The sequence below is a fragment of the Polypterus senegalus genome, chromosome 8, assembly GCF_016835505.1.
Source record: "Polypterus senegalus isolate Bchr_013 chromosome 8, ASM1683550v1, whole genome shotgun sequence".
Classification (NCBI taxonomy): Eukaryota; Metazoa; Chordata; class Cladistia; order Polypteriformes; family Polypteridae; genus Polypterus; species Polypterus senegalus.
In genome coordinates, this window is record NC_053161.1 from 106,781,909 (window position 1) to 106,795,794 (window position 13,886).

Below are 13,886 nucleotides of genomic sequence, written 5' to 3' on the forward strand. Positions count from 1 at the left end.
CCTTGCCATGCCTCTGTAATTATAAGCTCCACCCACCAACTGCAATCATTTCCCAGTACAAAGTGAGTAATCTGCACTCACATATGGTACTCATTTAGTAAAATTGCATTTCTGTATTTGACCTTACTGGGTGTGATTTTTTTATCAGCTGAAATAATCTTGATTTCTGCATTGCATTTTGTTTTCGTGCTTGTTTCTCCATTATTAACAAGCTTCTTCTTTGAAACATCCTCTGTATACTTAGTAAGAACTGCTGCAATGGGAAGCTTTCACCCATTTTAAAGTTCTGTTTTTTATATTCAGAGGGTTGATCTGACATTAACAGTAATTTTTTTATGTGAAGACAAGGGTGGTTTGCAATATTTTAAGCCAAAAGCATATGTGAAATTTATAAAGGACCATGTATTGTGTGCTTAACATGGTAGAAAGTATTAATTTACATCATTATTTATACTGCAACCTTTTTAAGTAAATGTTATAAATTACAATTACCTTTTGCATTTACACGTTTTTAATGTACTCTGCAATCTGACATTAATATTACTCTTTGTGACTTTCTAAACTGACTGTTTTTGAGCTACTTTTATAAGAACAAGCCTTTTAGCTCAATATCCTCATAAATCCCATGTTCTTCATTTCTTCAAAATAACATCAAGTTTCAATTTAAAGGCCCCTAACTCGCACTGTCTACTACATTACTTGGTACTTTATTCCATGTAACTGTGGTTCTCTGTGTTAAGACAAACACAGGATCTTAATAAAATAAAAAGGTTTACTTTCCAAAAATCACAAATGAAAGTTCTATGGAGCACAAAGGTAAAAAGAGTTGTCTGTAGCAATAAAGGCAATCCAGAAGCAAACAAGTCTTATTATACAAATTCAAAGGCAAAGTCGAACAATGGAGCACAAAGGTCAAAAAATATAGTCAAACACAAGCACAGAAAAATCACAGGTACAACTCACCATCTCCTGAACACATCTGAATGAACCTCAAGTGGCTGTGAGTTGACCCCACCTTTATAGTACAGAGGACAGTCCCTTGTGATTATGGGCAGGTGGCCCCGCCTCTTGGGGAATCACAATAAAAAGTACAAAGAATGTAACAGAGGTGCAATAGACAAAAGCAAACTCAAAGAATAATGCAATAGTAAACAGCAATCAAATTAATACACACAAAAATAATGAAGAAACAACAATGAACTTGTAGAAGGATTTGAACCACAGCTAGGGGGAAAATCCTGAATGAAACACAAGTTGAAATTCAAGATGCTGGGGGTGAAGCCTGTTTTTGGGTTCTAGATCAGTGGAGTACTGGTGTGGTGTTTGGATATTTCAAGGCCCAAACCCTTTTTTGCCATTTGGGATGCAGTAAATCATAACACCAGCTGTAGTGATAAAAGTCTGTGGTTTGATTTTCACTTGGATTTGTTTGCAATCAGGTTTGCCTTCTTTAGAAATCATTTTTGATTTACTTTTTGTTAACTCCTGCCTGAGTTCTCCTTGTTTAATTTTTGGATTCTAAATACATTTTTAAGGTTTAAAGGAACTTTTTTACAGTTCTTCCCTCTCATTTTGAGGACTTTTTTTTATTTGAAGACTTTGCCTCATTTTTGGACCCGTGCAAGCCATAAGCCAGCAACTAGAGTTTGGAACAAAGCTGTTTTGAAGAGCTGGGACCTACATTATAGGGAATAATAGAGTTACCATATGTCCAGGTTTCCCCTGGATATGTCCTTGTTTTAGGCGACTAACTGGGCATCCAGGCGATTTTTACAAATCCATCAGATTGTCCAGTTTTTCAAACCGTGGCACTTCATTTCCAACCTAGCATACTTTTTTTTCAGTTCACATCCAACTGTTACCTACCATATAGTTCTTAACAAACATCAGATGAACCTGCATAGGTGATGCCGTAGATCAGTGGTTCTCAAACGTTGCATAGCAGCACCATGTGCGCAGAAACATGAGTGATATTAATAACAAAAAACACCAGTGTATCCATCATCCTACATGGAACTTAAATGGAGGGGAACTCCAAACCTCATCCGTCCTTACGGAAAAAGTCTTTTTTTATTCTTGGGTCCTGTTTTCTAACCTTAAGTTAAGACATGTGTGGGATTGCAGAACTGACTTTCAGTTTAGAGGCCTTCACCTTTTTGAGTTTCGAAACAATCAAAAATTAAAGCTTCAACTCTTAATCTCTGTTTGCTTGCTTAATTTATCTGCTCCCATTTATATTTATGGTAAAATGAACTAATGCTGCATATAATTTTCATCCTAAACATTGTGCCCAAAGTGTTTGCACTTTCAACTCCAGGGCCAATGAAATGATAATGTATTTCTCTCCCACTTTATGGCCACCAGAATAAGCAGTTTTCATTACTGAAGTTCCTGATAAATAAAGTCTTACAATTTGTTGTACCCCAAAGTCATTGAGATCTTTTCATCATTCCATAGTACCCACCATAAACAGTACATGGGCTTGTGCAGAAATGTTATATTTGATACTAAGTATGGTGAGGTGTTTACACGCTTAAAACGGACACACCTACTTTCAATATAATGGGTATTTCTGATTTGCTTGAGTGCTTCCAGAAATTTGTCATTTGCCTGTATATACTGCATTGATGTAAAAACATTTTTGGAGGAATACTTCTAATACAACTGAAAGAAGTAAAAATGAAAAGAAGAAAAATGCAAAAGTAAATTATTAAGGGACACTTAATTATTATCTGTGCAATTAACAATGTACAACATTTTATCAATGAATTGTTTTCACTTTATGTAGGTATGAAAATGAATATTTCCATAGATTGCAGCTGCAAGATGAAGTGCAGATGCTAAAGCAAAAATTGGAACTACAGGAAGGATTTTATTCTCAAGTAAGCATCTCAAACTTCTCACATTTTTACTCATTCTTGATTTGTTTACCAGCTCTTCCTGAAAGTGAATTTAATGCATGCTGGCTTTTTGTGAAATACCATATGATATTTACATCAGGCAGTTTGGGTCCCTTGATAATTACTACTTTATGTTAGTGTCATAAACTACGTGCATCTGTGGCAGAGATTAGACTGATGATGAACACCGAATAAAAGATGATGTAAAGTTACAGAAATGGACTCTGAAGTAATGAAAAATAATAGCATTCCCTGTGTCATGTGGATACACACAAATTTGAACAGGAAGGAAACAGGATTTTACCATACTGTTGTTTTAATTAAATCAGATTATTGTACAACTGCTTTGATTTCCATACATCCATCCATTATCCACTCCTCTATATCCTAACTACAGGATCACAGGGGGTCTGCTGGATCCAGTCCCAGCCAACGCAGGGTGCAAGTCAGGAAACAAACCCCGGGCAGGGCGCCAGCCCACCACAGACTCCTTTGATTTATTCTTTACTATTCCAACCAGTATAAATCAACTCATGTTAAAATTATTTATTTTAAAAACAATTTAATCAGATAAGTTAATATATTACTTAAGTAAGTTATGTTTCAAGCTTACAGCTCCTAATAGGACTCATCAACCACAAGACAAATACAGTAGATATCATTGAATACTAGCTGTATTACCCAGCTCCTCTTTCCTTATAGAATGGGCCTTGGTTATAGTGCTATTGGTTAGATCATTGTCGGGGCGCACCGGTGTGCCGTGGAATTTTCTAGGGGCTCCGCGAAAACTTTTGTAAAATATTTAAAATTGTTTTTGAACTTTTGGTTGATTAAAAAGATAATGTTTAAAAATATATATCTTATGTTGGAAAAACAGATAACGGAACACTTACGGAAATTGAGTCTAAAAAACGTGAGAGACTTCAAATGATCAACAAGGAAATGTGCGTCTGTCTTTCGAAAAATGATCCTCGCATCAATCTCATATGTGCTGAAAAACAATCTCAACGTTCACATTAATTAAATTTAAGATTTATACTTTGGTTCCTTTATTAATAAAATGTCTTTCAAACTTGTAAAGTTAACTGTGTTTATTGGCGATTGTCCATAGATTGTATCGTCACGACTTTATTTATGGGCAGTCCCTCAGGTGCGCTGCGAAAGAACATTTTTGGACTTAGTGCGCCGCAACTCGAAAAAGGTTGCCTTTTACTGGGTTAGATGAATCAGGAGTGGTCAGATGAATCAGAAGTGCTATGTAACTTTTTGTATATGAAATATTTATTGTTTTGTTTATGCCATTGGCTAATATTATTAATTGACTGGAGGTCCTTATTCTTGAATATGCTGCATACAATTACACAAGAGTAAAACATTTTTGCTGTAGATCAATTCTACTTTGACTTTGGCTTTTGTTGATGGTCATTGAAAGGCACAATTTTAGACAAAACTGCATTATTTTGAATTTATACAGATACTTAGTAGGAATAATTGGAAGTGCAGGTGCAAATATAATTTAACCCTTTAGCACATCCTGCTAACTTCAATCAGATTTGAATAAAACACTTTGATCTTATACCGAACCAAAGTTTTGGAGGGTTTACATCAAAAGTGATTTACAGAGAAACATGGTTTAACTGAATTTCTACTGTGGTTTATTATTACATACAGCATTGACTTTTACAGGGTGCACATTCATGTGGTCCATGGAATGAGTTGAATGTTTTAAGAACTGTGTAGAACTGTGCAGAAAAGAATAGGTGAAAAGAAATAATAATGTGAAATATGTACAATTTCCACCTACTCTGTATTCTGTCTGTGGGGGTCCCATTTACTGAGTTGCCCAATCATTTAAACTTACCAAGGCATGCTGTTGCTCTCGACTTGTGTTGTACCCAGGGCTTGAAGTGAGCCAGTAAGTGTACCAGCACTTCACTGCTTCTGGTTTGTGAACTGGAGTGTAGCGGCGCATCATAGTCTAATCTCCAAAAGGATACCCCAAATCTCTGTAATATTGCATATATTTCCCCACCCCTTTGTTCAAGCATTTGTACATAAGTGTGATTGACAATTCAATCTGGCCTTAATTTGTATGTATTTTATAACATATTGTGAGGAGCAAGGAGAAGCTAGCAGAATGGAGAGTACTTCATGTACCCAATGATGCAACTTGGCTAAGCACGTTTTCTAAATGCTCTACCAAACTTTCTTCCAATTTGTATCTGGTAGTGGCGTTCATTTGCAGAAAGCAGCAGCCCCATTTTTATTGCGCAATTGCAGCCTCACCATGGTCAGTGACACTGATATGCTGGTGGCATTCATTTACATGAACTGCAACATTATTACCAACAAATATCGGCAAATAAAAATAAGCTTACATTTTTCTTTATATTGCTATGTTTCAAACAAATCCATCAAGGAATATTTAGTTTTTCTGTTTTTTGGGTTACCCCTAAATATTAATTTATTAAAATGTCTTTTCTTAGTGGACACCTACTGTCCTAGATGTACCGTCCTGCCAAATTTCTGCTTTTAACTAAACAGGAAATAGTGTTCTTGTTGATGAGTGAGTGAGTAAATTAGTCAGTCAGTCAGCCAACTTTGCATTATATATATTTTGATTGTGTAACAAAGTTTTGCCACAACAAAACTGAAGGGATACAGATACAGCAGCACAGGTGCAGGTAAAATGTTTCCAGGAGTAAGGAGACCCCCGGCTTTTCACAGGCAGGGGTCTCACAGTCCCAAACGACTACATTGGAAGCAGTGTGACCTGCTCAGATATGTTGTCTTAACAATTTGGTGCTATTGACATTCTTCCTTGATAATATTTGTTTTAGTAAATGGCTACTTATTACAAACAGAAATTAGTGTTGCCTGTAAGGCCGACTGATATGTACCAGCAGATCACATTACAATAACCTACCTCTTGGCTCTGCACAATGGCAAAAGGCTTTTTATTTACACATTTTTTCAATGCAAGACCTTTTTTTCTACTTTTCTTGTTTTTTGTTCTTCACTGGCATAAGCAAACCAACCATGCCTAGCATGACTCAATGGTGCAAAAAATGTCTTCCACTTTTCAAAATAAGATTATCATGCACTCCTTGGTACATACAACCCCTACTGGTTTATGATAATTCTTGCTTCCTTCCACTCCCTCTTGTCCTTTTCCTGGTGTCAGGCTGGTGTATTTCTATACCCACAAGATTAAAATTTTCCACTGTTGGCCCTTGTCAAGCCTTACAATCTGTCACCATTTAGAAAGCTTATATATAACTTGCTATAGCAAATTACATTGTCTTAAAAAATTCTGATTTAAGATGCTTGATATTAATCTGCCCAGAGTTATGGATGTGGATCAATTTTTCATTACAGATGCCAATGGTAGTAAAAAGACATTGAGACTGAAGTCATAAATTATTTCTGAATGGATATCCACAGTTCATGCCATCTTTTAACTTTGAAATCTCTCCTCAACAACAGTTATGCTAGAGGATTTAACACTGAACTTGATTATGTTTCATTATTATTACTTTAAAAACATTTAAACATGATCATTATGAAATGTCCTAAAAGGTAACATTTTTGATTTTGCTGTATTGGTTAGTAAATTGTGTTTTTTGATTCCAGCTTTCTAAAACGTAGGTCACTACATCTCTCAAATATGATAATCTGTTTTTTTATTTTCCCGTTATAATCTTCATGTGTCTCATTAAACCTTGCATTAAAGTAACAATTCATTAGTGGTAAATAATTTAATATGCTAAACACAATAATATCATGCAGTAATAAAAATGGTAAAATTTCTCATTTGCACTCCGTAATATTTCCAGCATACATTACAGAACAACTGCTAAAGTTAAGAGAATGGGGTGAGTCAAGTATTTTAGTGACTCGTGGCATGACTTAAAAACCAAGGATCGGCAAATGGAAAAATAAGTAGTCAAAAGGAATTTTTCATACTGCAGACAAGTGCAATCTTATAAAGAAAAGTGAGGTCTTGGAGCTAAGAAGCAAAGTGTTGATAAAAGTGGCTGTCACACTTGTGCTGGACTTGTATTGCTTGTTGCAAATGATGTTGGTTTAATACAACACAATGTATATACTTCATCTTGTTTACTTTCCTTCTAAAGGAGGTGATATTTCCCATAAACCATTCCATTGTGAATTCCCACAAAGTAAGCTATAATATACTGTTTATCACAGTACATGACTTTCATTAACTACAACTATCTGGAAAAGTGTTGTGGCTCCTTTGGTCTTCAGAACAGCATAAAATCATCTAGGCATGGATTCTCTAAGATGTTGGATATACTGTTTCTGAATATTTTATTATGAAACGAATGCTGAAAATGAGATGGCTGCACAGACTTGCTGTCTTGCACTGTTGGCTCCAAACAGAATAACTCCATGATATCATGTTACTTGCACTACTAGGGTGTTGTACCATGTTAGCCATTATGAATGTAGAGAAAAGCCAAGCAAAATGATACCTTTTATTGGCTAACAAAATAATTACAGTATGCAAGCTTTCGAGGCAACTCAGGCCCCTTCTTCACATCTTGCCTGAAGAAGGGGCCTGAGTTGCCTCGAAAGCTTGCATATTGTAATCTTTTTTAGTTAGCCAATAAAAGGTGTCATTTTGCTTGGCTTTTCTCTACATGTTACTTGCACCAGATTCTCATCTTTTCCATCCGCATGATGTGAAAGGAATGTTGATTTCTCTGATGAAACAACTTTTCTTCACTCCTCAATGATCCAGTTTCGGTGCTTGTATGCCCACTAGAGACCCTATTTCTTGATTTTTGCTGATAACATCAGCACTAAGTCTAAATAGTGGTGTGTTCTGAGATGACATTCTCTACATCAACGTTAAATTTGTATGTGATTTTCCTGGTTGTTGCCCATCTGTTGGATTGTACAATTCTCCCCATTTTCCAACCTTCTTTTCCACAAGCTGTTTTTGTCCACAGAATTATGTATCACTGGATGTTTTTTTGCTTTGTGTATAAACCCTTGCAAGGCTTGTACAGTAAAAGCCTTTATGACAGCCATTTTTGAAATGCTAGAATTGGAACACCTAGCACCAACTATCATATCACATTCAAGGTCACTAAGATCACTTGTTTTGCCCATTCCATCAATCAATTGAGCACAAACTGATGCTAGAAATGTTGGTCTGGCTGAGTTATACCCCACATCAGCATCACTTGACACGTGACTTCTTGTTATATAGAATTTTCATGAAGCTGGGGGTGTACCAAGCTAGTGAAGTACAGAAGAGCAAATCATTGAGTACTGCACACGTTCTACAAAAAGTCGCTTTAATGTCTTGTTGAGATTTGGATTTACCTGCGACCGATAACAGGCAAGAAGAAGAATATAATAAACAATAGTAATATAATAATTCCTTACTCAAACTCAAATCAGTCTAGTAATAAAACATTATAATATACAATGTATAAGAGTGTGGAATTTATAATAAAGTAACAAAGTATATCAAAAACATATAAAATCGAGTTCTGAATATAGTGCTGGCCCAAAGGTCCAAATCCCAGAACTGGTCTCTTGTATGCTTTCCCAATGTCTCTAATTGAAGAAACTGATGAACCATGTGGTCTATTACTTGTGAAAGTTCTTTTGTTCTTAGCAACATTTTGCTTCTGCTGTCTGCCGGACTATACATATATTACCTTGTCTTAATGCTTCTAAAGACAGGTTAGTAGCTTTGCCTCCTCTTCTCCAGTGCTACTAATATTATTATCCTAATTTATAGTGATTTTCAAAACTTATTATCACTGAATAAATATCTTGAATTCAGGTTTCATCATAATAATTCACTCCAGTTACTCCTGTAATGTATCTAGGCAAAAATAACTCGTGACATTCTCAGAGATGCTGGAGGTGAGCCAAAGGTACACAAGCCATCCAAAGTAGTGATCCCTAATAAGTGGGAATGTCTGGCAGGTAATAAGTAGACAGCATGACATTTCCCATGAGATGTCCTAAAAAGGCAGCTCAGTGAACAGTTTCGTTGTTATTTATACTGTATGCAGCATTACATACAGTTCACTTTACTATATGCAGATTTGACGCTATGTTTTCTAAGCGTTCCGCAAAATAGCATTTACAAGCTTTGCACAGCAGGTAAAATGATTAGGTTCCCTTACCAACTGAATAGAAAAATATTATGTAATCTTTCTGCAATTTTTGTTTATAATATAAAAGCCAATAGTGAATCAAGTATCCCATTAACATTTTTTCTTAAGAGATTTAAATCTATGACATTCTACTGTACACATAGTAGAGCTGTTTGTAGAAGAAAACTGAATATGTTAGAGCTAAATCGTCTTAGCTTAATGTGTTCTTCTAATATTCCCCTAATTAAGACCCTTCAAGTCAAATTGATAAGGAGTGTTTGTCATGCTATTACATAAGATTAGACCCTTACAGGTGGATGTTGCACGCTTATGTGGGTTTAAATGTGTAATGGGCTTTGAGTAGCTAGAAAAGCACTATATAAATGTACTTAAATATTTTTATAACTGTAAAGTTTATTGGTGTTATTTACACCTCTATAATTTCTTGTATGGGTATGCTTTTCTCTGTAGGAATCACAGAAAATGAGAGAACGGATATCTGGTTCTGAATTATATATTCTTCAGTTAGAGGAACAGCTTTCTGTGCTGAAAGGAAAACAAACTGGCTTGGAGGAAAAGGTTGGGGAAACAAATGCAGTGGATGAAACACAGCCAATGTGGTTCAACAAAGAAGCGGAAAAGGACTTCAGTGAAAATGTGAGTAAATACGTTTTGCTCCTAAGATGACACCTTCTCTGCTTATCCAATTTTTTATTCAATTAAAATGTGTAGTTCTGTCTTATAAAAGGATAATAGAATAAAAAGCTAATGCATTCAATCACAATGTCTCCAACTACATTCATGTACTTTTTTGTTTATTCTAGTTAATTGTATGCAGTTATTTCAGTTTGTAAATGTTAGAGTCGAGAGGCATGTCTTTGTCTGATTTTGGATTGCCCTGAATTATGCTTTTGTCAGTAATTTATACCAGTTGGTTACTCATGCCAATGTCTGTTTAGTATGAAATAATACTGTACAATGAAGCAATATAATAACAGCAACAATAAACATACTACTAGTAATATTTATAAATTAAATCAATTATTATCTTTGCTATAAAAGAAGAATCCAGAAGCTGAGTACATCTTCCTAGCATTCTGTCTGTAGGTGAGAGTTATTAGATTAGGTTAGATAAATTTCATTAATCCCAAGGGGAAATTTAGATGCATACAACAGCAAAAGCATAAAAATCAAGAAAAGACACTCATATGACAAATAATGCAATCAATCAATAAATTGTGTATATTGTATTTAAATTGCAAAAAAAATTTAAAAGTGGAGGAAGCATTGCCTGATAACTACAGGCAGAAAAGGCCCTCAGGTATGCTTCTTAGCACACCATGGAAGAACAAATCTGTGGCTAAATGTGCTCCAAGACAACGCCTCCTGGAGGTGATGGAGAGGATTTATAATATCCAGTTATGCCACCATTCTGTTTTCCACAACAGCTTCCAGTGTGTCCAGAGTTTGCCCTGTGATGGAACAAGCTTTCCTTTTTTTTCAGGCATTGTCCATCTTTTGAGTTCCAGTTGCTTACCCAAAGACTGCAGTGTAGAACATCACACTGGCTACTACTGACTGATAGAGCCTTTCCAGCAGCACACATCAAAAGACCTGAGTCACCTTAGCAAGTACAGTCTGCTATGGCCCTTTTTGTACAGCACCACTGTGTTGTCAAACCAGTCCAGTTTGTTGCTTATGTGAACTTCCAGGTACTTGTAGCTCCACACCACTTTCACAGGGTATTCCTATTGTCTTTTTCTTTTTAAAATAAACTGCTAAAGAGCTGCTAAAGCTTTAATACAATTTGAGATAATATCAACTAATGTAGTGACCAGCACACTGAGCTTCATTATTGGTGAGATGTGTATTTCTTATGCACATTTCAATCCACATCTTGTTGGCCTCTGTCATGGTGTATCTATTTACTCTGTAATTCTCTCCACAAATTACTTCTCCTCACCTCCACACTCAATATGCCCTTTCAGCTTTCCATTAGGTCTCTAGCACATCTAGCTGAGCATCTCATTTTAATCATTTCATATACCACACAAGCTCCTGTCACAGCTTGCATAAACTTGTCTTTTAAATGCCAGGGTGTGTGCTTTGACACATATTAGTATTTTTGAATTCCCAGGGAGTGGACTGACATTTTTTCTATGTTTCTGTTAGCAAATATAAAATCATTTTTTACTTCACAATCCATGTTTGAGTTTAGTTTTAAACATATTACTGTCAGGTTCACACATGGTTTAGGATATTTTCTGTTTTTAGTTTGGCTTGAAATCTTGCATTGTTGCTGGAATCCAAACCTGTCTCTAATGATGTTACATGAATCTAGTCATGTGATGTCACATGGGTTTGGTCACATTTTTAGCCATTGCTTGTTGAACCTACACAACACTACAGTTGTCAGCTCTTGACTCCTTCATTGTGCCATTCTTTTCTCTTAGTAGTTGCCAATGCTTTTTGTCTGTTTAAGCATTCTGTTTGTTTTTTTTTAAAGAAGTTAAAGTAGACTGATGCCTATGTTGGTGGCACAGAATCAGGTGGGTGCAGCATGTATTTGAAAGCTCCATGTAGAACTGTTATGCATCCATTTCAGGCTGGTATTAGTGCCACTTATATGCTGTGTCACCATATACTTGTCCTTTGTTCTGGTGTCTCTGTTGGTGCTTAAAATTTAGATGACTCAGTAACATGTCTTTGTGTCACTAGACAATATCTTTATTTCTTTGTTTCTTTAGTAATTCTTTTTAGGAGTTGACAGTTTGACAGTTACCATGTTTTCATTTTGTAATTATAAATGCTTTAAAGGTTAGGTTGTTGTGGGTTGAATTACTATTACTATCATGCACCCCACTGGGGATCCACGTTCTGTGAATATACCTCATTTGAACTTTATTTATTTCTTTTAGTGGGCATCAGTAGTGTAGTTAAACTGAGGAAATTTTAGTCTGTGCTTGACTATAAACAGTTGTATGTCATGAATGCTTTCTGACAATTAGAAATATAGATTTCAGAGGCTCTTTTTGTATTTATTTATTTATTATTACTATGTTTTGTTCATTGTTCTCTTTATTTTGTGTCATTTTGTTTACCTAGATTTTTTCTGACTGCTCTCAATTCATGGCTTGGTTTTTTCTTACAATGTCTATATTGTTTATTGTAGACACAGTGGTTGCTGATCATGAAGTGCCATTAAAGAACCTAAATTTTTAGAGTGTAGCTTAAAGCTCTTTATTACATGCGTGGACAACACTGGTCATGCTGAAAGGTAGTTCTGCAGGTGCTTACTGTTATAAATTGCAGCATAGCAGGCTTAGGTGGGGAATGATGGCTGGTAGCCCTTGTCTCAAAGTATGCTCTGGGAGGAAATCTAATTGGATGTTTTTACAGATTCATCCCTCTCCGTTGTTGACACAGTTATTCTAGTGATGGATTCTCAAGGAATGCACAATTTATTCATTTGAAGACACCTTCTGAAAAAGAATTATACATTTGAAAGAATTCATTTTGCTTCAGGATTTCCCAAATGCCCAGTTGACATCAAAATTTTGGAAATATTTTGCACTAAGGTTGTCATGCATCTCAGTCTTATCTTCAGTATACCACAATCACAATAATAGGCATACCAAGGAGATCAATCAAAAAATCATAGAAATATTTGCATTGTACGGTGAATACTTATTATTCTGCACTATTTTGTTTTTGGCTTGTTTATTGCTTGAATGGTAACTTAAACATTCACACAGTCTTACAAAACTACTCTTCTTTAATTTAATTCAGCGTACATTAAAATCTCTCTATTATAATAAAAAAATCCTGGAGAGAAACACAAGGGCGTCGAGACGTAATCTTCACGTTAAGATCACGAAAGACATTTAAAAGAAACCGCAAGTTTAAAGAGATTGGCTACAGAGCGTCTCACAGGGACCTTAAACATGAGACTTTTGCCAATATATTGAGCCAGGACCGTCTCACGACGATGTAGAACATGAGATTCTTGCAAGACACATCCTACTTACAATCAATATCAAATGAGCCAAGAAGCAGCAAAACATTCAGTCGTCTAAAGGATTTGATCACACACAGATCCAGGGCTCTCAGTGCATATAAAGCGTATAAGGACAGTACGTTATAAATGAAACGTTGACGACTAAGTGAAGAAGAAAGCAGTGTGGAGAAAAGAGACTCAAAAGCGTTGGAGAGAACAAAGAGCAAAAAAGAAAAAGAATAATCTAGGTGCAAATTCAGAAAATAAGGAAAGTAATTATCAGCCCAGAACAAGTGGAATTGAAAAAAAGCACATCCAATCCGGCTCAGAATTAAAAGACAGAGTAAAAGACAAAGTAGAACTTCATAAAGACATTCACAAATGTTGGTGCTAAGCACATGCAGAGCAGGTTAGAGATTATGAAAGCAGTAGAATTCGAAAGGCTCAAAAAAAAAAAAATGACGCAATACACATGTGGAGAAAGTTAAAGAATATGAAAGTAGGAAAATAAGAAAGTATAAAAAAAAGAAAGTAAAGATCACAGTAACGCAAACAAACTGCCTCATTTAACTTTGCACCTATCTAACTTTGGTTTTGCACAATAATCACTGCACTATTGTACCTTAACACTTAATTCTACTTTATTCACATCATTTTACTTATTTATTATATTCTACTATACTGTTATCTTTCAATCTATAACTTTTTGTTAATCTAACTGATATTCTTCTAACTTTGCACAGTTTGTGTTAAGCGGATCAGGATGCATTTCACTACATGTTGTCCTGTATAACTATGCATGTGACAAATAAAGAATCTTGAATCTTGAGAGTTTCAGAAATGGAG

General features: G+C 35.5%; 1 protein-coding gene across 1 annotated transcript in view; it reads left to right on the plus strand.

The window, feature by feature from the left end:
* The window catches only part of LOC120533620 (lamin-L(I)-like), a 118,716-nt gene that overhangs the window by 29,940 nt on the left and 74,890 nt on the right, over positions 1-13,886 (plus strand). Inside the window, exons 5-6 of the mRNA XM_039760536.1 lie at positions 2,789-2,882; positions 9,515-9,700. Coding sequence (XP_039616470.1) covers positions 2,789-2,882; positions 9,515-9,700 — 280 coding nt within the window. The remainder of the gene's footprint in view (positions 1-2,788; positions 2,883-9,514; positions 9,701-13,886) is intronic.